At 43.4% G+C, this 26,566-nt stretch overlaps 1 protein-coding gene across 3 annotated transcripts in view; it reads left to right on the top strand.

Annotated features, from left to right (window-relative positions):
- Positions 1 to 20,805: 20,805 nt before the first annotated feature.
- The window catches only part of LOC140193959 (lysophospholipid acyltransferase 2-like), a 185,304-nt gene continuing 179,543 nt past the window's right edge, over positions 20,806 to 26,566 (top strand). The window contains exon 1 of one of the 3 annotated variants that reach the window (XM_072251188.1): positions 20,806 to 23,068. In XM_072251188.1, the coding sequence (XP_072107289.1) occupies positions 22,985 to 23,068 (84 nt within the window). In that variant the 5' untranslated portion in view covers positions 20,806 to 22,984. The remainder of the gene's footprint in view (positions 23,069 to 26,566) is intronic. The other 2 variants (XM_072251190.1, XM_072251189.1) reach the window with 2 other exon arrangements.

Below are 26,566 nucleotides of genomic sequence, written 5' to 3' on the forward strand. Positions count from 1 at the left end.
CTGTGTGTAGCGTCGTCCACTGCAGCAGAGCTGTGTCCCACAAGTCAGGATACAGCTGCCGTTCACAGCCTGCAGCGAGGACCCATCATTCTCTGCCTTATAATCAATCAAAAGTGCTGGCAGCAAACTCACTCACTCACTCACTCGAGCACCCGTGTCACACAGGAAGTGTCACTCTGAAAAGGTGTCACAGTAGTGAACAACAGACAACCCCCTGGCAATGGGAACCCACTGGAGCCACAGGGCAGACCTTCGATGTCCTGATGCTGATGAAACTGCATGGCAGTAGGCACTCATTAGCATTCATGCTGAAGTGTGCATGGTGGAAACGTAGACCTGGCGTTGTCTGGTTTGGAGCCGCGGGTGTGAGTCTGCTGGAGGCTCCGCTGACAGGGCTTGGGCCAAGTGGCCTACTTCTGCTCCTATATTATGGTCTTACTGAGACAGAGAAAGGAGGAGTGATGCACTTCTGCCTGGCTCCCTATAGTCCTTCATGGGTGTATTAGCGAAGGCTGTGCGAACGTGACTTGATCAGACATTTGTTGCATAAAGTGTTCTTTAAAAATAAAACAAAGATGGCGACTGCCCAAGAGAGATAGCATGTGGTCCCTTAGTTCTTAAGACCCAGCGTCACCCAGGCAGAGCAAGAGCAACTGTTTGGCACGCTCAGACACAAACAGCTCAAGAGTCTGTAATAGGTAAGTTTTCAGAATTACATATTTATCATGTGCAGGTGGATCTTCCAGCAGACTCACCTTTCTGGCTGCAGTGGAACTACTTAGCGATGCTACAAGGTATTAAAAGTTGGTATTTCTCACAGAGCGAACTGAACTTCTGCCTGTGCAAACCAAGCAAAACTCCAGCAGCTAGCTATCATTGAAACAGGTCAGACACTATCCCCCTGGCTCATTTATACAGCATCCGGTCGTAAAGAACGTTAAATTATTGTTTATTGACCACGGCTCCCTGCAATACTTCACACATCCCAAGCAAAAGTATCTCCAGACTCCCAGCGGAAGAGCTGCAGAATGGGAGGAGCAAATGACGTATATGCAAATGCAGTGTGACGCCAGGTTGAAGTAGCGACTGAGCCAGGCTGGTTTTCGCCGGGCGCGGTGGCGCGCGCCTGTAATCCGGCTACTCGGAGGCTGAGGCTGTCGGATTACTTGAGGCCAGGAGTTCTGGGCTGCCGCGGGCTGTGCCGATCGGGTGTCCTCACTAAGTTGGGCATCGATATGGTGTTTCCGGAGGAGTCCGGAATCACCAGGTTGTGTAAAGAGGGGTGAATCGGCCCAGGTCGGAAACGGAGCAGGTCAAAGCCCCCGTGCCCATCAGTAGTCGGATCGCGCCTGTGAATAGACGCTGCAGCGCAGCCTGGTCAACACAGTGAGACACAGTCTCTTTTTAAAATTATATTATTTCAATTTACTATTAGAGAACATAGAAAACTCTTTTCACGAGTTTAATTTTCTGAGTTATTTAAAAATGACTTTCAAAATTCGTGGAACTGACTCAGTTGACAAATTTAAAATGTGTTGATGCTACTGCTACCTACTGATCACTGTCTTTATTGCAATGAAAATACTGCCGAATACAGATATTATATGGGTACTAAACACAAGGGGGTGATCGCACTACAATTCATGATCCATCTGCTTGAAATGTTAGGTTAATTTAGGTAGTTAATTTTGTTTTACCAGAAGGTTAGAAGATAATTGCATTTTAAATTCTGAGATGACAATCATTATCATTAACAGGAGATACCAAAATAAAATAAAAAACTAGTTTACTTTGAATGCAACGAATAGCTGAGTCTCTCTATCCTTCTTGGATGTTGAATTCCAAATATTTGCTGCCCCAATAGTCTCTAAACGGCCTAGTGTGTATTTTGAGACTTGATTCCTATCTCTAGACTTCTTAGAGAGGGAAAACATATACTCCTGTAACCACCCTTTCTAGCTCTCCTAAGAACTTTGAACACTTCATTGAAGTTGCCTCTCATTCTTCTAACTCCACAGAATAGAAGTATATTCAGTCCCATATCATATGGTGCATCTCCATAAAGTATTTCTAGAAAAGGAGACAAATGTCCTGAAGAAGGGTCCCCGAAACGTCGACTGTTTATTCATTCCATAGATGCTGCCTGACCTGCTGAGTTCCTCCAGCATTTTGTGTGTGTTGCTTTGGAGATTTCCAGCATCTGCAGACTTTCTCGTGTTTATGACTAAAATTATACATAGTATTCCAGGTGTGGGCACTATAATTGTAGTAACACATTCTTAATCTTGTCTTCAAATCCTCTTACAACAGGGCCGGCATTCCATTTGCCTTCTCATTTATTTTTTTTTGCACCACATTAGCTTTCAGTGTCTTCTATACAAGGACATCCAGCTCCTTTTGAAATGTAAAGAATTCTCAACCTCTCACATTTCTAAAAATACTTGGTATTAAAAACATAAGAGATTCTGCAGTTTCTGGAAATCCAGAGGAACGCACACAAAATGCTGGACGAAATCAGCAGGTCAGGCAGCATCTATGGAGAGGAAGAAGCAGTCAATAAATCAGGGCGAGACCTTTAGGACTGAAAGGAAGGGGAGAAGAAGCCAGAATAAGAATGTGTCGGGGGGGGGGGGGGTGGCCAGGAGAGAGGAAGGTGGGTGGATGAGTGGGTGGGGGAGTAGGACGAAATGAGATGATAGATGTCAGATGTAAAGTGCTGAAAAGGAAGGAATCTCGTAAAAGAGAACAGAGGACCATGGGAGAAAAGCACCAGAGGAAAGTGATGAGCAGGTGAGAAGAGAAGGGGAAAGAGGAGAGCTGGAATGGGGAATGATAAAAGAGAAACGTGGAGGGTGAGAAATTACCGGCAGTTAAAAGAAATTGATGTTCATGCCATCAGATTGGAAGCTGCTGAAGTGGAATATGAGGTGTTGCACCTCCATCCTGATGGTGACCCCACAAGGGTCATAGAGGAGGCCATGGACTTTCATGTCAGAATGGGAAGAGGAACTAAAATTAAGATGGAAATCCCACCTAATGCGGAGGACAGTGATTGTAATTAATGAAGCATTCCTGCAATCTATGTTGGGTCTCCCTGATGTTATTCAGAACTGATGTTTTTTTTCTGCTGAATAGATAATGAACACTTTTCGGCAGTGTAGTTGCAGTCAGGTTAGTCAGGAAGCCTCATACATTAGCAAAGGCAAATAATCATAAGACAGGGACAAGCAGAGCCACCATTGTTGGAGTGGACCGGTGTTAGAGTGGGGCGGTTTTGAGGAGAACAGGCTTGGGCGAGATATGTTTCTTCATCTTCTTTATTCTTCATCTGTTAATGTATTTAGGCAGTGAGAGTGGTTCCAGGGGCTGTGTTCTGTTCTTTATGTGAGAGGTGGGAATTCCAGGAGACCTCCAGCCTCTTGGAATACCACATCTGCACCAGGTGCACAGAGCTGCAGCTCTTCGGAGAAAGTGATAATGAATCAGAACTGCAACGATTTTCAGCTCATTCAAGAAACTGAGGAGATGATAGATAAAAGCTACAGGGAGGTAGTCACCCCTAAGTTGTAGGAGGCAGGAAAATGGGTAACTGTCGGAAGAGGGAATGGAAATAGGTATTGTGGAGCAAAGGGAATTACAGAGGCATGAGAGAGGATTTGGCCAAAGTTGTTGGAAGACAGCATTGATGATGACAGAGTAGCAATGACTGGAGTTTCAGGGAACAATTCAGAAGGCACAGGATTAATACATCCCAAAGAAAAAGAAATATTCTAAAGGCAGAATGATGCAACCATGGCCGATAAGGGAAGTCAAAGCCACCATAAAAGCAAAAGAAGGGGCATATAATAGAGCAAAAAATAGTGGGAAGTTAAAGAATGGAAACTTTTAAAAACAACAGAAGCCAACTAAAAAGCCTTGGGGGGGGGGGGTATGAAATATGAAGGTAAACTAGCCACAACATCAAAGAGGATACTAGAAGTTTTTTCAGATATATAAAGAGTAAAAGAGAGGTAAGAGTAGATATCGGACCACTGGAAAATGACACTAGAGAGCTAATAATGGGGGACAAGGAAATGGTGGACACACTGAATAAGTATTTGCATCAGTCTTCACTGTGGAAGGCACTAGAAGTATTCTGGAAGTTCAAGAGTGTCGGGCAGAAGTGAGGGCAGTTGTTATTACTAAAGTGAAGGTGCTTGGGAAAATGAAATGACTGAAGGTAGATAAGTCAGCTGGCCAAATGGACTACACCCAAGGGTTCTAAAAGAGATGGATGAAGAGATTGTGGAGGCATTAGTAATGATCTTTCAAGAATGACTAGATTCTGGAATGGTTCTGGAGGACTTGAAAATTACAAATGTCACTCCACTCTTCAAGAAGGGAGGGAGGCAGGCAAAAGAAAGGAAATTATAGGCCATTTAGGATGTTAAGGATGTGGTTTTGGAGCACAGAGGCACACGATAATGTAGGCCATAGTCAGTAGGGTTTCCTCAAGGGGAAATCTTGCCTGACAATTCTGTTGGAATTCTTTGCAGAATTACAATCAAGATAGATAAAGGAGAATCAGCTGATGTTGTGTGCTCGGATTTTCAGAGGACCTTTGACAAGGTGCCACACATAAGGCACCTTAACAAGATAAGAGCCCATGGTATTACAGGAAAGAGACTAGTGTAAATAGAGCATTGACTGATTGGCGGGAAGCAGAGAGTGGGAGTAAAGGGCGTCATTTCTGGTTGGCTGCCCATGACTAGTGGTGTTCCACAGGGGTCTATGTTGAGGCTGCTGCTTTTTACGTTACATGTCAATGATTTGGAAGACAGAATTGATGGCTTTGTGGCCAAGTTTGCAGACAATATGAAGATAGATGGAGAGGCAGGTAGTCTTGAGGAAGCAAAGAGGCTACAGAAGGACCTAGACGGATTAGTGGAATAGAAACATAGAAAATAGGTGCAGGAGTAGGCCATTCGGCCCTTCGAGCCTGCACCGCCACTTATTATGATCATGGCTGATCATCCAACTCAGAACCCTGCACCAGCCTTCCCTCCATACCCCCTGATCCCCGTAGCCACAAGGGCCATATCTAACTCCCTCTTAAATATAGCCAATGAACTGGCCTCAACTGTTTCCTGTGGCAGAGAATTCCACAGATTCACCACTCTCTGTGTGAAGAAGTTTTTCCTAATCTCGGTCCTAAAAGGCTTCCCCTTTATCCTCAAACTGTGACCCCTCATTCTGGACTTCCCCAACATCGGGAACAATCTTCCTGCATCTAGCCTGTCCAATCCCTTTAGGATTTTACACATTTCAATCAGATCCCCCCTCAATCTTCTAAATTCCAACGAGTACAAGCCCAGTTCATCCAGTCTTTCTTTATATGAAAGTCCTGCCATCCCAGGAATCAATCTGGTGAACCTCCTTTGTACTCCCTCTATGGCAAGGATGTCTTTCCTCAGATTGGGGGACCAAAACTGCACACAATACTCCAGGTGTGGTCTCACCAAGGCCTTGTACAACTGCAGTAGTACCTCCCTGCTCCTGTACTCGAATCCTCTCGCTATAAATGCCAGCATACCATTCGCCTTTTTCACCGCCTGCTGTACCTGCATGCCCACTTTCAATGACTGGTGTATAATGACACCCAGGTCTCGTTGCACCTCCGCTTTTCCTAATCGGCCACCATTCAGATAATAATCTGTTTTCCTATTTTTGCCACCAAAGTAGATAACTTCACGTTTATCCACATTAAATTGCATCTGCCATGAATTTGCCCACTCACCCAACCTATCCAAGTCACCCTGCATCCTCTTAGCATCCTCCTCACAGCTAACACTGCCGCCCAGTTTCGTGTCATCCGCAAACTTGGAGATGCTGCATTTAATTCCCTCATCCAAGTCATTAATATATATTGTAAACAAGTGGGGTCCCAGCACTGAGCCTTGCGGTACCCCACTAGTCACTGCCTGCCATTCTGAAAAGGTCCCGTTTATTCCCACTCTTTGCTTCCTGTCTGCTAACCAATTCTCCATCCACATCAATACCTTACCCCCAATACCGTGTGCTTTAAGTTTGCACACTAATCTCTTGTGTGGGACCTTGTCAAAAGCCTTTTGAAAATCCAAATATACCACATCCACTGGTTCTCCCCTATTCACTCTACTAGTTACATCCTCAAAAAACTCTATGAGATTCGTCAGACATGATTTTCCTTTCACAAATCCATGCTGACTTTGTCCAATGATTTCACCGCTTTCCAAATGTGCTGTTATCACATCTTTGATAACTGACTCCAGCAGTTTCCCCACCACCGACGTTAGGCTAACCGGTCTATAATTCCCCGGTTTCTCTCTCCCTCCTTTTTTAAAAAGTGGGGTTACATTAGCCACCCTCCAATCCTCCAATGGGCAAAGAAGTGGCAAATGGATTACAGTGTCGGGAAGTATGGGGTTGTATACTTTGGTCAAAGGAATAAATGTATAGATTATTTTCTAAGTGGGGACAAAAATCAAAAATCTGACGTGCAAAGGGACTTGGGAGTCCTCGTGCAGGATTCCCTAAAGATTAATTTGCAGGTTGAGTTGGTGTTGAAGAAGGCAAATGCAATGTTAGCATTCATTTTGAAAATATAAAAGCAAGATTGTAATGCTGACGCTTTATAAGGCACTGTTAAGGCCTAAGTTGGAGTATTGTGAGCAGTTTTGGGTCCCCTATTTAAGAAAGGATGTGTTTACATTGGAAAGGATCCAAAGAAGGTTCACGGGAATGGTACTGGGAATGAAAGGCTTATCGGATGAGGAGTAATTGATGGCTCTGAGCCTTTACTCACTGAAATTTAGAAGAATGAGGGGGGATCTAATTGAAATCTATTGAATGTTGAAAGGCCTAAATAGAGTGGCTGTGAAGAGGGTGTTTCCTATGGTGGTGTTCAGCCTCAGAATAAAGGGATGTTCATTTAGAATGGAGATGATGAGAAATTTCTTTAGCCAGAGAGTGAATCTGTGGAATTCGTTGCCACAGACAGACATGGAGGCCAAGTCATTGTGTGTATTTAAGGTGATGATTGATATGCTCTTGGTTAGTCAGTGCATGAAAGGTTACAGGGAGAAGGCAGGTGAATGGGATTGAGAGGGAAGTGGATCAGCCATGATGAAATGGCGGAGCAGATTCGAAAGGCCAGATGGCTTAATTCTGCTCCTATGTCTTACGGTCTTATCTTATAACTTCACTCAATAACTGCTCCCCTTGCAATACTGAATAATTGAATTTTTTCTGCTCTCTCCTTCTTAACTCTTTTGCGCAGATTCTTTTATGTAAATTGCAGTTGATTATTGATTTGTTTTCTTGTAAATTATTTCACGAACTTAATTGTAATTTTTCCAATTTTGTTAACTCTTTTGGTGCTCACAGTGTGCTTATTTCACATTGGAAAATTAAAGATTAGTTTAGCTTTGTTTGTCACATGTACCTCAAAACATGCTGTGAAATGCATCGTTCATGTCAATGACCAACACAGTCTGTGGATACAGTGGTGCCAGTCAAATGTGTCGCATGCTTCCAGCCTGGAATTTACTAACCCTCACCCTTACATCTTTGGAACATGGGATAGAACTGGAGTACCTGGAGGAGACACACATGGACATGGGGAGAAAACTCCTTACAGACAGTGGTGGGAATTGAACCTCAGTCACTGGCCCTATACAGTGATATGCTAACCACTACAATAACACACAGCTTGATTGCCTGCTTTATAGAACACCCCCATTCAGTACACTAGTGTGACCCTGTACTTCCAGTTCCTTGTCAGTTTATCTCTCTCAGTTCCACTCTAATCTCTGTTTTGTACCCTCCTACACTATTCTGCAATCTCAATATCTGCTCTTGGAACCAAACCTTGTTTTCCAAATAAACTCATTGCGGCTTTCAGGATTTAACGCGGAATCATTAATTTCAGATTATCACCCATTCCAGTACATTTCCTATATTTATTTCTCCCTTTGTCTTTCATATTTTTCAAATTTTTTATCTACCTTATATCACCTTTTACTTATATCTCCTCCAGACATACCTTTACTCCTTTAGCTCCACTACTTGTACCTCTGTTAGATTCTCCCCTACTCAAGGCCTTCCCTTTAGCTCACTCCACCCCAAACCTCCACAATTTACAAATAACTTTGCTTTTAACCCTTTCATGGTCTGGTGAAATATCATCAATTTGAAATGATAACTCTGTTTCTCTCTACAGATGCTGCATGATCCTTTATTTATATATTTATATGTTTGTCTGTGTATTTGTTTATTTAGAGATACAGTGAGGAAAAGGACCTTTCAGCCCAACAAGACGCACCGCCCAGCAACTCATCTTTTTAACACTAGCCTAATCAGAGGGCAATCTACAATGATAAATTAACCTACTACCTGTTACTCCTGGATTGTGGGGGAAAACGAGTGCACCCAGAGGAACCCCATGCAGTCATGGGGAGAATACAAATTCCATACTGACAGTGCCGAAGCTGAATTCTGAACTCCAGCACCCTGTGCTGTAATAGCAAGCATTAAATGCTACACTACAGTAGCACCCCAGCTGAGTATTATTTCAGATTCCAGCATCTGCAGTGTCATGCTCTTGGATTCATTTCAAATGATGTTCCGGAAGCTATCTGAAATGGAAAGCCACTTGTATGATGCTACAACTTATTGTTTATTTCTCTTTCCCCTTAGTCCTTTCAATCTTTGGTCTCAGGCTTATTATTACCTCACTGCTGTTTATTCCAGGTTCGTACACTCTTTTGTTGGCTGATTGTTGGTAATCCCTCTGCTCATCACATTTCCCCCGATGCTGCTCCCAGATCTGGCTGATTTCCCACCCTCAGCCTGATTGGAACTCCAGTACCTTATCCCTCTTCCCCTACCTCCACACTCACACTCCCCCTAATCTCCCCACCACCAAGTTCCCAGATGCTGCAGAAATTCTGGTAGATAATGAAGTCTTTTGGAGAGATGGGTGTGAATGACGTTTAGATCACTGCACAGAAGTTTTCATGTAACATATAATGCACCAGAGAGGTAGACCTTTAGCAACAGGAAACCTAATGCCTAATCTCCCAAAATGATGGCTGTAATTTTCAGGGAATCTATATCGCATTCTGCAGTCCCGCCAAAAAGTCTTGGCCTGAAAAATTAACTGTACTTTTTTCTGTAGATGCTGCCTGTCCTGCTGAGTTCTTCCAGCATTTTGTGTGTGTTGCTTGGATTTCTCTTGTTTGAGGTTTTTTCAACAGTGGCCTTCTCTTTGGCCCTCTCCCATAGAGCTGTGACTGGTCAAGCACCTGGGCAACAGTTGATGTATGCACAGTCTCTCCCATCTCAGCCATTGAAGCTTGGAACTCCTCCAGGGTTGTCATAGGTCTCGTGGTGGCCTCCCTCAGTAGTCTGTTTCCTGCACAGTCACTCAGATTTTGAAGATGGGCTGCTCTAGCTGTGCCATGTTCTTTCCATTTCTTGATGATTGAGTTAACAGTAGTCCGAGATATTCAGTGACTTGGAAATGTTCTTGTACCCATTTCCTGACTTGTGCCTTTCAATAACCTTTCACGGAGTTGGTTGAAATGTCCTTTTGTCTTCATGGAGTGGTTTTTGCCAGGATACTGACTCACCAGCATTTGGACCTTCCAGATTCAGGAGTATTCTTACCCCAATCAATTGAAATACCTTGACTACACACCGGTCTCCAAAAACAGATCTCTATTTAACTAGTTATGTGATTCTAAAACCAATTGGCTGCACCAGCAATGATTTGGTGTGTCATATTAAAGGGGGGGGGAATATTTATACAATCAATTGCTTTGTGTTTTGTATTTGTAATTAATTTAGATCACTTTGTAGAGATCTGTTTTCACTTTGACATGAAGGAGTCTTCTTCTGTTGATCAGTGTCAAAAAAGTCAACTTAAATCCATTGTGATTCAATGTTGTAAAACAATAAAACATGAAAACTTCCAAGGAGGGTGAATACTTTTTATAGGCGCTCTGAGGAAATTACAGGTGACTTAGTCATATGATTCTGATTATGACTTTATGACTAAATCACCTGTAATTTCCTCTGCTACTTCTGACTAGTTATTTTTGCATAAAAGCTTAGCATCCTGCTGTTATATGAATTGTCCTTTTCTTCAGAGATTACCTGTAAATTATTGCAACATTCTATTAAATATCAGTTACCATTTTGAGAATTGTCTGAAAAACAAAGTTTCATTAATCCTATTTGGCAAAATTACATTCGAATGAACTACTAGGTGGTGCATTCTTTCTAAAAGTTAAGAACAATAGAATGTTTCCCAACTTCATTATGGTATACAAGGAGAAGAGGATAATGTTTGTGTTTGATCATTTGACTGAAGGCATTATCTGGTTTTGTTAATTTAGCTAGAACAAGAATTTGTTTGTCTAAATTATTATAAACACGTCTCTTGAACAAATCATTTATTGGCATCAGATTTCTCTTTGACCCAGTTATATAGTTATGTGTAATTCATATCTGGACCTTATTTAAAATTAATTACATCTTTAATCTACACGTAGTGGAGCCATTGGGGATTAGTGACTACAAAATGATTAATTTAAGATTAACTAGCAATATGCATCATTAAGAGGAACAATGGTGTCTACATTGATGAGAACATGGTTCAATAAAGAGGAATATATTAAAGGAAATATTGCAGGTTGTATCTTCTGAAAGATATTATCAACAGAACAACCTTTCTGCAATTTTTACACAAATCTCTGCATATCCTACATTTCTGCAACCTTTTTCACATTTCAGGCGATAAAAGATGGATCTCTTTCACAATAAGTTACAAATTAAAAGCCAATCATCTGCTTCTCCCTCGCTATGCTCCTTCCATTCTCCAAAGAGTCAGAAGGAGAGGGTTCCACTGTATGCGAATGGAAAAGTGGAACATGTATTAATCCCGGTCAGGTACTTCTCACATTGATACAGATATCCAATAAAAATTACTTTGCCGAGACAGTTATAAGTTACTAAAGCTGACTGGAGTTAAACTCCTTGTAGTGACTGTGATTTTAGTCACCAGAGAGACACTGAAGCTAGTAATATAGAAGTCTTTAAACATTACTACATGCAGGCATTCTTCTGGAGACTCTTGATCTACAAATTGGAGCCACCATGCCAGTCAGAATGCTCTCCAGCATAAACCTGTAGAAAATTTCAAGAGTCTTTGGTGACATACCAAATCTACTCACACTCCTAATGAAATGGAAGCTGCTGGTGTACGTTCTTCATGATTGCATCAATATGCTGGGCCAAATGTTACTCTGAGATGTTGACAACCTGGAACCTGAAGTTGCTCACCCTTTCTCTCAGTGAGGACTGGTGTGTGTTCTCCTAGCTTCCCCTTTCTGAAGTCCACAATTAATTCCATGGTATTGTAGATGTTCAGGTTGTTGTTGCAATATTGCTCAACCAGCCAATCTCTCTCACTTCTCTACACTTCCTCATCACCATCTAAGATTTTACCATCAACAATGGTGTAATTGGTGAATTTATAGATGGTGTTTAGATGTGCCTAATTGTGCCATCATAAGTGCAGAGAAAATAGAGCAGTGTACTAAGCATGTATCCATGAGGTGTGCCTGTGTTGATTGTCAGCAAGAGGAGATCCATTAACCATCAGCACTGACTGTGGTCTCATGGTAAGGAAATCAAGGATCCAATTGCAGAGGGAGGGAAAGCAGTTCATGTTTTGAAGCTTGTTGATTCGTAATCAGGGGATAATGGTATTGAATGTTGAGATGTAATCGATAAATAGCATCCTGATGTATGTTTTGCTGTTGTCTAGGAGCTCCAAAGTGAGTGGAGAACCAGTAAGATTGCATCTGCTCTCGGCTTGTTGTGGCAGTAGGCAAATTGTAGTGGGCCCGATCCTTGATCAGGCAGGAGTTACTTCCAGCCATGACAAACCTTGCAGAGCATTTTATCACAGTATATGTGAGAGCTACCGGGCAATAGTCATTGAGGCAGCTCATCCTTTTCTTCTTGAGCAACAGTATGATCAATGCCCTTTTGAAGCAGGTGGGAACCTCCAAAAGCAGCATTGAGAGGCTGAAGATATTCTTGAGCACTCCAGCCAATTGTTTGGCACAGGGGTTCTATACCCAGCTCATTGGGGACTGATGCATCATTGTCATTTATTTCACTAGGCTTTGCCTTATAGGAAGTAATAGCATGCAAACCTGATACAACTGTCTTGCAACCAATTTTGTCTCTAACTTCACACAGAATTTCTTTTACTCTCACAATAGACTTCCACAGGTTATACCTGGGCTTCTTGTAGGGTTTGGATCACAAGTCATTGATGTCCAATCTAACCCTCAGATGATTGAGACTTGTGGCTTATCCTGGTTTCTGGTTCAGGAAGGCACAGGCAACAGTTCATGTACTCTGCAATGGCAGAAGATTAACAGAATTATCACAACTCTATCAGTCCAGTAATCCATCTACAGGAGGATTTGGGTGACCTCTATTTGAATGGCTGTAAGACCATGTCTCTTGAAGTGTCCTTTTGTTGTCTGGCCCAGCCACTGAAAGGGCCTAGCTCATTTGGTTCTTTCTTTCTTTCTTTCTCTTTCTCTCTTTCTCTCTCTCTCTCTCTCTCTCTCTCTCTCCCCCACCCCCTCCCTCCCTCCCTCACCTGTCTGTCTGTCTGAATCTCAAATCTCTCTTTCAGCTTGCTTGATCTGACAGGCCTTTGAGGTTGTGGAACTTGATGTCTCTGCCAAAAAAAACTCTTCTCATCAATTTTCCCAATATCTTTCTATTCTGATCCCATATAATTGAGAGGGTTGATACTTACAGCTACCGCCCACAACCGGCTTTCATTACAGTTATCATTATACTTTAACACTTTATTGTGGCTTGCTGATGCACATTCTGTGTCCTCTGCATTCATGTTCCCTGACTAATTGGTCCATGTATTATTCTCGTTCCTCTATCTGCTTTTTGTCCCTTCCTCTCTCTTTCTGCATGTGCTCTAGCTGTTCCTTACATCCAATGCACTCTTCTTGCAGCCTATCTAACTCTTCTCTGTAAACACAAAGGATTCTGCAAATGCTGCATATCTTGAGCAACACACACAAATTTCTAGAGGATCTCAGCAGATCAGGCATTATCTATGGAGCGGAATAAGCTGTCAACATTTCGGGTCAAGACCCATCATCAGGACTGGAAAAGAAGGGAATCCATCAGGATGGGGAAGGGAAGGGGGTTCTCACACTTCCTTTCCAGTCTTGATGAAGGGTCTCAATCCAAAAGATTGATTGTTTTTTCCTCTCCATGGATGCTCACTGACTTGCTGAGTTCCTCCAGTATTTTGTGTGCGCGGTTCTTCTCTGTACCTGTCCCTTTCCTTCCCCATTTCCGCTTCATGCTTCACCTGACACTTATTTCTCTGCTGCAAGTATTTCCATGCTAGTTCCCATATTAAACAAAAGACAAGAGATAGACAAAAATAAAACAGCACAAACTTAAAACCAGAGAATTTGTATTCTGCTATCTCCCCCTTCAGTGCCTCTGAACTCATGATTCCTGCTGTATTCCCTCCCATAAAAACTCTGTTACAACAGTTTCAAACACATGCAAACATACTCACAAACACACTGCTATATTGTATCATGAATGAGTATACACACACCTCTTGGGTGTCCTGAACAGACAGTAACTACCCCTTGGAGCTGGTGGCCCTACTGCATCAATCTACCCAATACTGTCCGATAGATGGTTCTTTACACACACACACACACACACACACGTATTTATCATTTCAGATCCTCACCACCTTCTGTTAATTTATGATCCTGTGGTTGTCAATCTAAACAGATCTAAGCTGCTGAAGGCATTGGCCATGCTGTGACCCATGAACGTATCCTAGACAAGCTCCCAGATGTTGTGATCTTAGTCATGGATAGGCACTGAAGGTGGTGATATAAAAGACTTTGTCTATCATGAAAGGCAGACATTCTCCTGGAATCCAATCTTTTTAATTCAGAAGGTACTTCAAAAATGCTGGAAAAAGCACCAAATAAAATGAATATTGTTCTTTCCCTGCCATTTGGATGAGGAAATAAAATGCCAAGAGGCTTCGGGGCACCTTTATAATGGGTTAATGGGTTTGGGGTACATGATACTTGGGGTACAAATGGGGTCACCACTTTGGTAGTAAAAGCAAAGATATATTTTATTCAATGGTGAAAGATTGAAAGGTACTGGTGTTTGAATGAATCTGTTGTGTCTATCTAAAGGAATCACTGAAAGTTAATATGCAGGTACAACAAAATACATAATTAAGTAAGTGGTATGTTGGCTTTTAACACTTGAGTACAAGAATAAGACTTCTTGCTTTAAGTCTTTAAACAAAAAAATGATAGATGACCTTAATGAACATTTTTAATAGGGCTTGGCAAAGTGAGTGCAGAGCTGATATTTCCATGGTTAGATGTTTAGAGCCATGAATCACAATCTCAAAATGGAAGGTTACTCATTCAAGACAGAGATTAAAAGAAATTTCTTCACTCAGAGAAGGACTGAGATATCAGGAGGTGTGGAACGGCTCAAAGAGATAGAGTGAAACTATGGAATGAATTGAACACTCAGATGCAAATGTTACAATTAAGATGTTGCTCAGCTGTGATGTAACGTAGGTCAGCAAACATCATTAGTATTATGACATTGGCAGCAGAATCTGGATAACTTAGTTTTAGGGATTGATAAGCTAAAAATTTGACAACATGAGTGAAATAATGTCCTGGAACTTCCAGGGAAAATTTCTTAAAAATTAAGTAAAAGGACCATAAACAAGAGAAAATCTGCAGATGTTGGAAATCCAAGCAAGACACACAAAATGCTGGATGAACTCAGCAGGCCAGGCAGCATCCATGGAACAGAGTACAGCTGACATTTTGAGCCGAGACCCTTCAGCAGAACTGGAGGGGAAAAAATGATGAGAAGTCAGAGTTAGAAGGGAGGGGAGGAAGAAACACAAGGGCGGGGGGAAGGAGTGGTAAAGAACTGAGAATATTGGTGAAAGAGATACAGTGCTGGAGAAAAGGGAAATCTAATAGGAGAGGACAGCAGCCCATGGAAGAAGGAACAAGGGGGAGGAGCCCCAGAGAGAGGTGATGGGCAGGCAAGGAGATAAGATGAGATGGAAAAGGGGATGGGGAACGCAGAAGAGTGAGTACATTACCGGAAGTTCGAGAAATCGGTGTTGGTGCCATCTGGTTGGAGGCTACCCAGATGGAATACAAGATGTTGCTCCTCCAAACTGAGTGTAACCTATTGCAACATTGGAGGAGGCCATGGATGGACATGTCAGAATGGGAATGGGAAGTGGAATTAAAATGGGTGACCACTGAGAGATCCCGCTTTTTCTGGTGGACTCCCAATCTCTGCTGGGTCTCACTGATGTACAAGAGGCCACACTGGGAGCATCGGATATGGTATATGACCCTAACAGCCTCACAGGTGATGTGTCACCTCACCTGGAAAGACTGCTTGTGTCCTGAATGGTAGTGAGGGAGGAGGTGTAAGGGCAGGTGTAGCACTTGTTCTGCTTGCAAGGGTAAGTGCCAGGAGGGAGATCAGTAGGGAGGGATGACTGGACAAGGAGTTGTGTAGGGAGTGATCCCTGCAGAAAGCAGAAAGTGAGGGGAAGGGAACTTAAATACTTATGGGAATCTGAGGGGAACTTCATCACTTGGTGGTGTAAGTGTGGAACAAACTGCCAGCAGAAGCGTTATATGCTAGCCAGTTGCAATATATAAGAGAACTATGATTGCAGGCACCTCCCAGTCTCCACCCAGCTAACAGGATTCACCTGCCACATTTCCAATTCAACACCTGCAGCCTATTTAAACACACCGCTCATCTGCAATCCTTGTTCACTCTTTAGGCCAACTAGTTGCTCCTCTGCTTGTTGCCTATGAGTTTAGTGTCTCTTTTTGCCTATTTTGTGGTTCCTTATGGCTTGTTATTTTTCTGTTTATTATTAAAATCACCACTAACCACTAAATCCACTCTGCAGTTATTCGTTTGGGTCAAGTCTCCTCTATATTTCCTGACAGGATAAGTGAACCAGCGACTGACCCAGCAGTCTGCATGCCTAAAGGAAGTTGTCTGTCGACATGAGCACATGATCCAGAAGCAGCAGGAAAACACTGACCATCTGCAGCCAGTCAATCAATTCTCTGCCTTGATACATCAACCCCACACCAGTTAAACTCCTTCCTCAGAGCCCCAGATTCTTGTGCCTGAATACTTCCATGGATCTACAGCTTCCTGTCCCAGTGCGCCTTACACCTCTGTATGTTACAGACCAAGCACAGACCAGGCTAAGGTTGCCTTTGTCATTTTTCTCTTGAATGGGCAAGCTCTGACCTGGGCCGTCACTAACTGAGACAATAAATTCTCCACTTGCAACCAATACGAAAGTTTTACTACTGGGGTGTGCCAGATTTTAGATCAACTAGAAAGTGGAAGGGAGGCAATAGATCAAATACTTTGCCTGTGACAAGGCTCGTGCTCAGTGCTGGATTACATGGTGAAACTCGGGTCCCTCTCAGAGGAGTGCAGCTGGAATGCGGAAGGTCTGCTAATCCATTACCATCATGGCCTCTTGGAGTGCTTGAAAGACAAGCTGTCTACCCAGGAGATGCTCACCAACCTCAAGCCTCATCACTCTGGACCTCCGAATTGACTAGTGTCTTATGGAACGACCCTCCAGATCATCAGCCAGAACCCCAGCTCCATTCTGGGAACCATTTCAGACTGAAGGACTCTCACCATCAATGCCTCCACAACCCACGCAGTTAGGGAGAGCTCCCTTAAACACCCAAGTGTGTGATCATCAGTGGAGAAACAACTTGGGCACTTACAGCAGAGCCGGCGATTACCCACACATCAAATGGCCACTGTATCTGGGAAAATGGCACCACCAGGTAGACACAAGGGGCTTTCTACCTGGTAAGCTCCCTCCAGCCTCGTGTTCCAGTAGCATACCCTGATGCACTTTCTGTCCTCCTCCACACCCTGACAGCTCTATGCACACAGGAGATTCTGATGGATTTCTGCGCAGTAGGGAACTTTCTGGACTGGACCCTGTGTGCAGCTTGGACTCCCTTTTGAGCCAACCTCTTGCCCCTTCTTTATCATGGCCATTGATGGATGTTCCTTGGAGCCTGGAATGGTCAGAGAGCACACACTCTCTGTGCACATGAGCATCAGGGAGGACCAAACATTGCTCTTATCTTGGGTTACCCCTGGCTCTCCACTCATAGATCCTCATTTCATCTGGTCATCTAGTTCAGTTGCATTGGGGCCCCACCTGCCTGCAACATTAGTTTACTTCACTCATAAATTCATGGAGAAGGAGAAACTCTTGATCTCACCAAACTCCCACTGGAATACCAAGAGCTTAACCATTGACTACAGTGAAACGGAAGCCAGCACCCAGCCACATCACAGACCATATGACTGCTATTGACTTCCTCCCGGGCACCTGTTTTCCCCGAGGTCATCTGTTCTCCCTCTCCCCTCTCGAGAACTAAGCCATGAATGACTACATCATCAAAGTGCTACAGCACGGCTTCATTCAACCATCCTGGGCTCCAGCTGGTGCAGGATTCTTCCATGTTAAAAAGAAAGATGGGGATTGTCATCCTTGCATCAACTAACATGAATTCAGCAAAATCACCATTAACAACTGCTACTCTCTCCTCTTGATGTATAGTACGTTCAAAGCAGTCTGCTGGACATGGATCTTCACCAAACTGGATCTGCAGAGCACATACTTCTGATTCACATCTGCCAGGGTGAAAAGTGGAAGACAGTTCATGACACACACTGTCTACTACAAATACCTGGCGATGCATTTCACACTTTTTAACAGTGCAGCAGTTTTACAAGACTTCATCAATGCAATCCTCAGAGACTTGCGACATAGGTACGTGTTCATCTACCTCGATGACATTTTCATCTTTTCCAAGACCATGTCTGTCACGTGCATTCAGTCCTTCAGTGTCTCCTCAAAGACAAACTCTACTGCAAGTCAGAGAGGTGCCATTTCCACATCCCAGTCATTTCCTTCCCGGGTTACTTCCTTTCAATGCAAGGCAAAGCCATGGCTCCAGAGAAAGTTGTGCTGTCTTTGACACTGTGTCGGATCAGAGCCCAGAATTCATCTCCCACTTCTGCTAAGCTTTCTGCTCCCTCCTCCATGCTTCAGTGAGTTTGTTCTTTGGCTATCATCTGTAGATCAATGGACAGTCAGAATGAGCCAATCAGCAAGTGGAGGAGTTTCTGTGATGCTTCGTTGCCTCTATCCCTTCCACAGGGAAGAAATATCTGCTCTGGACTGAACCATCTTACAATCTACACACTACTGCCATGGCTATGTTACCCTCTGATCAACAGCTCACAAGCCCATTGTTCCTTTCAGAGGAGCCAAAGGACGAGGTCCTAACCACCAGGACCCTGGTTTGCCAATGCAGGAATGCTTGCAAGAGGGCATGGAGGGCCATCCTAGCTGCCAAACACACCTACAACCACCACTGTTGGTATCCAGATTACTCTGGCTAGGAGACTGTATCTGGCTGTCCACCTGAGATCTGCCCTTGTGCACTGACCCCTGCAAGCTGATGCCCTGGTTCATTGGTCCCTCTAAGATTAGCTATCACATCAACTCTGTCACTTACCATTTCCAGCTGCCACTGTCACTCTGGATCACACCGACCTTCCATGTGTCCTGCCTGAAGCCCAGGATATGGGATTGTTGAATTATGGTGTTGCACTGCATAATTTCATTGTAGAAGTTTGGGTCTTTCTGATGCAAGAATTCTTATTTTCATTTATGGAGCACTGTTCAAGACTTTAGGAAGTTTCAAACTACTGTACAGCAAATGAAGGGACTCTTTTTCACAATACTGTTAAATACGAAACCTGGCAGCTTAGTTATACACAGTCACTTCCCACAGAGAGTAAAATGATTGTAACCAAATTATCTATAGATGAAAAGCAACATTAACTCCTGTTCCTCTATCTTCAAAGATACCACTTGACTTGAAGACTACTTATAGTACTTTGAATTCTTGTGGTTTTATTGACATATTCAAGGGATAAAAAGTTATTCAGTACTGTACTTGTATTAACGAGAGATACTGCTCCATCCTTTAAAACAATACAGTAGGATTTTTTCTGCATCCATCTGAGAAAGGAGACAGGGCATAAGTTCAACATCAGATCATAAACACACTTGCATCTTAGTTCCCAGTTTGCACTCCCAGGAACAAGAGTAGTAATGGAATCAGCTGTAGTAAGGGGTTCCCAGCCTGGGTTGCACAGACCCCTTACTTAATGGTACTGGTCCAGGGCACCAAAAAAAAAATGCTGGGAACCCCTGATGCAGAGGGAGAAAGATCTTCTCCCAACAGCTGTGCTGGATTGGGAATCTGGGACAAATTTCTGGCTTCCTGTTGCTATAATTGCAGGAGCCTGGGAGCAAGGAATGTTCATGGTTGCCACTGACAATGACTGGACCCAGGCATGGAGGAATGACAGACTCCCTTGTAGAGACCGAAGCAAGGGCTTATTCATAGGAATTCCAACAGTACATTGGTGGCACGACCTAGCGACTCCGAGTCAAGTCATTCTCAGAACAAGGAACCCGTGATAAGAGCTAATCAGGAGTCTGTTTTAAATGATCACGGTATGTGGAAAACCGGTGCCAGTCAAAATAAACTTGACAAGATTAAACAGAAAACACAAGGATTTAACGACTCCAGTTAAGACAACAATTAACAACTATTGGTGCTCTAGAAACCTCGGAACCCAATACACGAGGGCTCGCCGCACAGGCTTGCCATGACAGGAACAGCGTGAACCCCAACACTCCAATTGCTGTTTGCTGCTGGGTTAGGAATTCGCTGGAAATCCTGTGATGAAGGGCCCCCACCTCACTGGCGTGCAGAGGCTGTCTGTGAATTCTGGTGTTGGGCGAGCCGAGGGAGCGGAACAGCAACTTAATGCTGCGTTGGGGGCTGAGGGACGTACTCGTTCCACGTATTGATGGACTGCCTGAATCCGATAGTGTTCACCATCACCACCAACTGGATATGCTGGAAACTGCTGTCTTTCCATCCCTCCACCGTATTCCGCTGCAAAACGCTTCACAGTCTGGAAATTTCCCAGGGCAGTGCTCACTTTGGCTCGGGAGGGCACAACAGATAGACGAGGGCATTGGGAGGCAGCAATTTCTGTCACCTCCAAGAAGGGCCATTATAGCATTATATCGAGAGGTGTGTTAATGTCAGTTCCACTGCGCGAGGACGCTAACCCAACCTCTGCCCTCCCCATTGCTACATGGAGGATTTGAGATCACAGTGTCTGGGCAGTCCGTCAGTTCACGCAGTGGCCGCTGCTTCTTCCCGACAATCGCTGACAAACTACACCGGCCAGGAAGCAATCTGAGTCCCATGTCTCAAAATTCTTTCCAGTGAAAGCGCCAGCAGAGAGCAGAGATTCCTGCCACAGTCACGTCATGTAACAGCCTAGAGGGCGGGGGAATCGCCCGAGCCGTCTTCAGGTTCATCTAGGGATCCAAGATGGAGTGGATCAGACGGGTCACAAGTCCCAGGATAACGGGGGCAAAAACGAACGCAATGTCGTCCTTGCCCTCCTGATGACCACCTTCGTGTGTAGCTGCATCGGACTGTGTGGAACCAAAATACATGGGCACCAAGTACGATCACGTGCCCAGATTCTATCTGCCCCCAATGTTGTGATGGATTGGTCTGGTCCTGTTGCCGCGCAGCGTCACAGTCAGCAGGACGTTGCCGCTCTACCTGTCCATTGTGAAAAAAGTTCTCACCGACCAACAGCTTTAACTACAAGTCTATTAAGCTATGGTCATCACGGAACGTCCTGTCCAATGAGGAAAAAAGTTCTCACCGACCAACAGCTTTAACTACAAGCCTATCACGCTGAGATCAACACGGAACGTCCTGTTCAACGTGGAGGAAGTTCTCACCGACCAACGGCTTTAACTACAAGTCTATCAAGCTGTGGTCAATATGGAACGTCCTGCCGACACTGCAGGAGAAGGATTAGACAGACTTTGGTGGTTCCCTGAGCAGACTGCCCAGATCATCAGGCGGAATACCTCATCGCCAGACCTCACCCTCAGGCACCAAGACTTTGCCTAGCTGGCCGTGAGAGGAGCTCTCCCTGCATACCCAGAGTATCGTTTCTGCAGGGCGCTGCCCGCAGGATGACTATAGTGGGGAAGCGACCGTGGCTCACTTCGCTGTTTGCGAAGAGTGCGTGGAGAATACTGCAATGGTTCCGTGTCACTGTTCATCCTGGGCAGCTGCGTGACAGAAGAGTCTCTTTTCCCAGAGATAGACACGGAGATGAATTTCAAGTGCTGCTGGCAGATCATCAACTTGGTGAAAGACGCCCTTTGGTCTGCCCGAAGGTTGTTAGTCTGCCAGCACATCAGGATGTCCGTGGAGCAGGTTTTCCCAACCTTTTTTATGCCATGGACCAATCACATTAAACAAGGACCCCCAGGTTTGGAACCCCTGCCGGCGTGGAGGAATGCTGCCGACTGGCACGTTCCAGGCTGCAAGAGTACGCGCGGAAGGACACACTAAAGATTGGAGCAGCCACCGCAAGGGCTAGGTGGGGAAGGACCCTAGTGCAGGGTTCTTCTGTTACTGGAGAGGGAGGGGCGTTGTTGGGGAGGAAGCCCTCGGATATTATTGTAGTATACCACTAAGGGGGCCACGTGAGTGCCAGCAGTGTTATGGATGTGCAGGAATGTACTGAGAGTATTGACTTCGAATGTAAAGTATGAAAAGGCATTAATTATACGGTTTATTCTTGGAAATATTTTTTATTATGAATAAGGTTTATTTTGTTGAAACATGTATCACGTCAGTCTAGGGATGGACAGTTGAAGTCAGTTGAGTTTCATTCCTGCATTTAGCAAATTCTCAGAGCTTTCCAAGATCAGTGTTTTTTAAAATCTCTTTTCCGCATTGTTTGTTTTCTTGAATTCTTATTCCTCCGCCTTATTTGAACCTGGTTCGTCCGATGTTCGGTTCTATTTTGGCACTGGAATGTGCGGCGACACTTGCGGGCTGCCCTCAGAACATCCTTGGGCGTTTTGGTTGTTAACGCAAACGACGCATTTTATTGTATGTTTTGATGTATGTATTCCCTGAAGTGACGTTCAAAGGCGTTTCAGAAGTTCTTTTGATCCTGTCATCCACAAAACGTAGCTTTGGAATTTTCAAGCCAAGGGGGATATCGGTGGCGGAGGGGGGAAATCTGCCAAATTAGCACAACACAGGGTACCACTCTTCAGCAGATTCCAGGCGAGTGGTTCGGAAGAAATTAGTTAAAGGCAATTGAACATTCAAGTGAAAATACAATGAAATGTTTAATAAGTAAATCATAAACATAAACACATTATTTAAACGTTTAAACCGAATCACCTTAATTTATCGTTTTCATAATTTTCTTCCCAACCTTATTCGAACATTCACAACATTACGAATATTCAAACAAAATATCTAGTAGAAGTAAGAACGGAAATTGTCCAATGGAGAGAATTTAAATTCCCAGCTTTTCCAAGATCCCATATGGGTCACCAGCTCTTACAAGCCACTCGTTACAGCGCTCTTCATTCATGCAATTCTGAAGACCGGGAATGTACCAGCCTCGGTGAGATCCACGGCTCCGTTCGATGTCATGAAGCGATTAACAGCCTTGTTAGCCAATGGGGAAGCGGTGGCTCTCCCGTCAATGCCCACAGAAGGGTCCCGCCCTCTCCTGCACTGCACCAATGAGCGTTGGCGCGGGGCACGAGGGGTGGGTTGAGCTGCTATGGCTTTGAGCAGGCGGCGTTAGCTTGTCAAACATGGCTTCGAGTAGCAATAGCGGCAACACGGGTTCCACTCTGCTGCAGCCCTTCAGCGAGGCCATTAACCTATCCGTCGACCAGGTAGGTGAAGCTCGGTGCATTTGGATGGATGACCATTACACTTCATCGCCGCGCTCACTGCCCCGACCTTGAGAAGTTTGCAGGGCAGCCCGGCTCAAGTTGTGTGCTCGGCCCCGGGAGAAGTAGTGGCAGTAGCTACAGTAACGGCAACAGTAGCGGTGGCGGCAGCCAGGACCGGGCAACCTTGCAGTTTCACTACCACAACAGCCCATTGCTTGCCCAAGAGTTAAATCTGCTTCCATTTTAATGCATTCAGGTCTCCCCGGTTATAGTTGCTGATTCGATGTTTTATGATGTTTTGATCCACTTTGCAGCCCCTCCCCTCTTTTAAAAACTAGTGCGAGGCGGGAGATTTTGCTTTGCATTTAAATATCGCATCGAGCTTGGGGTCGTCACTTGCTCTTCCACTTCATCTTCAGTTTGCTAAGTGTGCAACGTGCCCTTGTTTTGTTAGGAGATTGTGTATGGTTGCATAGTTTATTTTCCTTGGGAGTGGAGGGGAGGTATTGGAGCTTTGGCTGTGGGTCATTTACATTCTGTCAGCAGTTTCAGCATATTGTCAAGTTAGAACATATGCCATAAATGTAGTTAATTAAAACAAATATAATCCATAAAGTTGTTGAACAATTGTGCCTATCATTCATTAGCTACATGTAGACTCAATGTTTAGCTTCGTTGGCTTATTGTGCCTTTTTGTAACGAGTACTCTCAAAGATTAATCGTAACCTCTGGTTTAAGACGTCTTTACTTAAAGCCAATACTTGCTAACATTGAATTACACAATTATCAGATCGGGAAAGTTTTGAAATGTGGCAAACCCAAATGGACTGAGATGTTTTATTCTTTAATGTTTTTGAAATTGTTTCCGTGTTGAACAAAATTACTGAATGGTATTTTTGAAATAGACTTTCAAGTAACGAATTTCAGAATCATATTTAATTACTGTTTTGTATGATGTGAATTTTTTGGTAATAGTTTAAAATTATTTATACATGTAGGTGATTCATTCAGTATAAGAATACCACATTCCTCCCCTCAATCCATTGTTGGAATTGTGTATTCCAAGGCTTATTATGCACACCAGTCTGGTCTAATGCCGAAGACGCAATAAGACAGTGGTTTCCAAACTTTTTTGGGTTACCATTCCCTTGGCTCTCGACCACATCCCCAGTGTTCTCCACTCCCTTTCTGGTCATTACATAAAGAATTTTGATTTACGAAGAACAGTGAAAGAAAGGAAAAGCAGTGGCAAATAATTACAAAAATTATTCAAATCTGCAAAGATAGCTATTTCTTTATTTAAGTATAAAAACAATTCTCAGCAAGTTTTAGTGTACAGTAGGCCAACTCTTCACAACTTCAGTGCTGTTTCACCTTTCAATGAATTGGTTTGGTGCAGTGATATCAGCTTCTCAACATCAGGCTGAATGTCACTCAGAAGTCTCAGATCCTCACCTTCAGTAATTTGTAGTCTATTTCATTGTTTTGAAAGAAGTTGGAAAATTGCATTGAAGCTGTGCTCCACTAAGTATGATCTTGAAAATGCAGTAAAGAACGTTTTGACCTCTTTCCACAGTGCAGGATACTGTTCAGCGATACCTTTCAGCAAACCAAAAGTCTTGATGTGATTGTTTTTCTGAACCTGTGCTTCAGTGGAGTCATCTTGTAGTGAGATCAGTTCTTCCTCCATCCTTCCTGTTAATTCCTCATTACAATTGTACAGGAATGGATTTATTACTCAATCTGGAATTTGAATTGAGGGAAGATCCGGAAATCTGTCTGTGTCTTCATTCAGCTCACCCAGGTGGGCACAGTATACTTGATGATCACCATCTAGTATTCTTTCTTGCTCTTCTGACTCAGAGAGGCTCAGAAATTGGAAAAGGTTGCAATGACTGTTGTACAGTTAAATAGGGTTAACTTGGATAAAAATGTGGAGATGACTGATTTGACTTTAATAAGATTCCTTGTAATTGAATCTTGATTTCATTAAACTTTGCAAATAATTCTAGCAAATAAGCAATGTCATGCCTAATATTCTTGACTTAATTATTGAATGAAGCATTCAAATTGTCAAAGAATTTTATCAGTTTCAAAAATCACATTATAAGCATCTCGGGCAGTTCCTTTTGAGAGCCATCTGACTTCTGTGTGTAACAGCAAGCATTCAGGCTGTTCATCATTCTCAACACAAAGTCCTGGACATAGTCAAATTAGGATTGTGGGATTTGATTTTATTTACTGCTGTGATAGTATTTAATTATTGTACAGCTGAGCACTTAGCTTTTTTGGGACAAGATGACGTCTGTGAATGACACAATGAATGGTAAATATGTTAGGTACAGCTTTTTTCAGGAAAGAAATAACCCCACAGAGGTGCCCCATCTGTTGCACAAGCAAGAATGTTGGTGAGCGGAATGTCCTTCTCTTTGGAAAGCAGCTCAACAATTCAAAATATAGATTCCAGCTTCGTAACTGTCTCTAGAGCTTTTACAAATAACAGCTCTTGAACCATGCTTTCATCTTTTATGAATTGCTCATAACCAAGAAGCAAAGATTCATCGCCGGACAAAATTGACTCATCCAACTAGAGGGCAAATCCTATTGTCCTAAATATGTTGCACAATGTGTCTTCCACATTCTCAGGCATTTCATTTATTCCTCTTTGAACAGGGTTGTCGCTGAGCAGAATCTCTTTAATTATTTGGTCTGGAGACTTATACAATACCATACTCAGAGCCTCCCTTACTGCTGGCAGAATCAGATCTTCTCCAATTGTATTGGGGCCTTCCAGATTTAACAATGAACAATGAAATGTTGTATGAATCACTCAAACCATCATTATTTTGTTGGGAAATACTGGGAAACATTGCCTCATTTGAGAAAAAAAAACATTTGCACACAACAGGCACGTTAGCTGCTGTTGGTTGCTTGGTGCTGTTGTAAATCCATATTTCAGATTCTCCACACTATACTGTCTACACTTCTTTCTCGTTTGGTCTGCTTCTGCTATTTTCATCTTGGATTAACGGCCACAGTCAGTTGTCTGTTTACGTCCAACCTCAAGCTCTGCGATCAATAAAGGGGAAAGTTATGATATTATTATAGCTCAGATGAAACCTGACTCTCTGCCTGAAGGTATATAAGGTGGGGCAGCAATATCTCAGTTGGACCATGGGCTAGAAAAATGCAGTCAAGACCATTCAAAAGGGCAGATTCTGTACTTTACCCCATTGAATGTCATACAGGAAATGTGCTACTACATGATTAGAGTATGGGAGTCATACTAGCTAACACTGTACTATGGTAATGAATGGCAATAATGTGTGGGCCAGGCCAGGATCAGAAATAACACAATTTCTTCAGTTCAGATTTCTCATGATATGCCAAGTACCAAAGTGTCAGATTGCTTATCAACAGCTATAACCTGCTTCAAGCAAAGGCTAAGAGAACAGTGCGTTAGCAAGAGATGAGGTGATTACGTGATCATTGTAATCA

The sequence above is a fragment of the Mobula birostris genome, chromosome 2 (genome assembly GCF_030028105.1).
Source record: "Mobula birostris isolate sMobBir1 chromosome 2, sMobBir1.hap1, whole genome shotgun sequence".
Taxonomy (NCBI): Eukaryota; Metazoa; Chordata; class Chondrichthyes; order Myliobatiformes; family Myliobatidae; genus Mobula; species Mobula birostris.